The sequence below is a fragment of the Frankliniella occidentalis genome, unplaced genomic scaffold (genome assembly GCF_000697945.3).
Source record: "Frankliniella occidentalis isolate FOCC.00 unplaced genomic scaffold, Focc_3.1 Scaffold1115, whole genome shotgun sequence".
NCBI lineage: Eukaryota > Metazoa > Arthropoda > Insecta > Thysanoptera > Thripidae > Frankliniella > Frankliniella occidentalis.
Window position 1 is genome coordinate 7,015 of NW_026268221.1, and position 1,909 is coordinate 8,923.

Sequence of the window (1,909 nt, forward strand, 5' to 3'; positions counted from 1 at the left end):
CCGCGCGCCCTCCTCGCCCGCTCCCTCCCCGCTGCACCCCTCTCCCGCCTCAAGTCCTCGGAAGTGTCTATCTATCTCCCTTTTCTGCCGACAAAGCAAAGAGTACAAGTGAGTCGGAATGAGTGTTCTCCTCGCCCTTTTGAAATGAAATACGTTCACCCGGAGAAGTCGACGCTACTCGTAAGGCGCCCTCGCGACGTACACTCGGGTAGGAAGAGGGGTGTGTTTCGCCAGTCCGCGGGCAGCGCTGAGCGTGGCACTGTGCAAGTGCTATCACGATTTGAACGAAACTCTTTCGTTCAAGAGACGACAGGCGGCTGCGATTTGCCGGATTTGCCCGTTCGAGCCCAGCAGAAAGGACGTCGTGAGTCGTAGTCGCTAGAGACCGACTGTACACACCAAACAACGGACCTCGAGCGCGCGGTCGCCTGCGACGTCGGCAACCCCTTGGGCGCGCACGACAGCGGGGTTGCCTACCTCCGACAGACGTCGCAGGGAATGCGACGGCACTGCGGGACTGTCGCGACCAACGGTGCTTCAGGGCACCACCAAAGTTTGGGTTATTTAGCTGATAAAAAGTGTAATAAGGATTAAAGTCCCACTTTATCAAATACGTGTAAACAATTTCTTTTAAAAATCCAAATTGTTTGACATCTCATAAAGAAAGCGGAATAGCTTTTTTGATCTATTTTTATTGAGTATGTATGCAGTGCAAGGAAATTCAGACAATGTACACAATCCTCTGCTGATGGAAGTGTGACTTATTCTATCTATCATAAAGAATAGTGTCCTGAATGGCAATTGTGCACGCAAACAACGAAGTTAACGAAACGAACAAGGTATACACAGAATAGAAAAAGAGGCACGGAAAAAGTAAAGGATATATAAAAGAGTCTTTGAAACATATTACATTTTAGTACGGCCGAAGTACAGCGCCTAGCGCTGGTCTCTCCTTCCTGCTGGCTCTGTCGCGCTCCCAGAGCCTCGCCTAGAGACGGGCGCTCTCTAGGCTTGACTCGCACTGCAGCGTCACGCTCGCCTCCTCCTTGGAGGACCTCTCCAAGGCGGTCACGGTCAGCACGCCGCCCGCGTCCAGCGCGAAGGTCGTGTCGATGTCGACCTGGCCCCTGGGCCCGGCGGCGGGTACGGCCAGGGTCAGCTCACCCAGGATGTGGTTGTCCCCCCAGCGCACCCCCTCGCCAAGGCACAACTTGATTATCGCCTCCTCCTGGTTGTCGCTGGCCGTGGTGAAGGTTCTGGTGACCTTGCAGGGAAGCGGTGTGTTGCGGGGGATGAGGACGGCGACGAGCCCGTCGGCGGTGGCCACCCCCATCGAGAGCGACGTCACGCCCTTCATCACCACCAACTTGTTGCCCCCTATCTGCAGCTCAACGGGTGTCTTGTCCAGCTGAGCGGTAGGGGGACCGGTCGATCGCAGCCCCAGCTTTTGCGCAATGCCCTGCATCCCCTGCACGGACAGCGTAGCCAGTCCCCTCTTCGTCATTGCAGCCTCCGCAAGCTTGTCGGCTTCCTGGAGGCTCCCGCGCGCGTCCCGCACAGAGGCCATGACTTCCTCCAGCTGCTCCTTGGCAGCCGTCGGGTGCTGCTCCAGCCATGTCAGGAAACCTTGGGCGAAGGTGCGCAGCGGCTCTCCATCCTGCGGTGTATCAATAAGAGACGCTCAGTTGTCGCGGTCAATTACGCTACAGTCATTGTTCCTAAATTCGGACTTGCGCCCTAAATTCGGACATTTTGCCGTATTTCACTATCGTCGCCTCCAAATCCATTAAGCGTTGACAAAATTTAACTTCTATGGGTTTGATGGGAAGGTAAGACCACCAAGTTTCCATTTCTGCCAAAAAAATAAATGTGTGAGTAATATTGCTTCCTCCAGAAATTCCTGAAATTT

General features: G+C 54.6%; 1 protein-coding gene across 1 annotated transcript; it reads right to left on the bottom strand.

Annotated features, from left to right (window-relative positions):
* Positions 1–674: 674 nt before the first annotated feature.
* Positions 675–1,659, bottom strand: LOC127751804 (chaperone protein DnaK-like; the record flags this gene model as incomplete). The annotated part of the gene is given in 1 exon segment (XM_052275889.1): positions 675–1,659. A coding segment is annotated over 1 exon segment (671 nt), but the record flags the coding sequence as incomplete, so codon positions are not given.
* Positions 1,660–1,909: the final 250 nt, after the last annotated feature.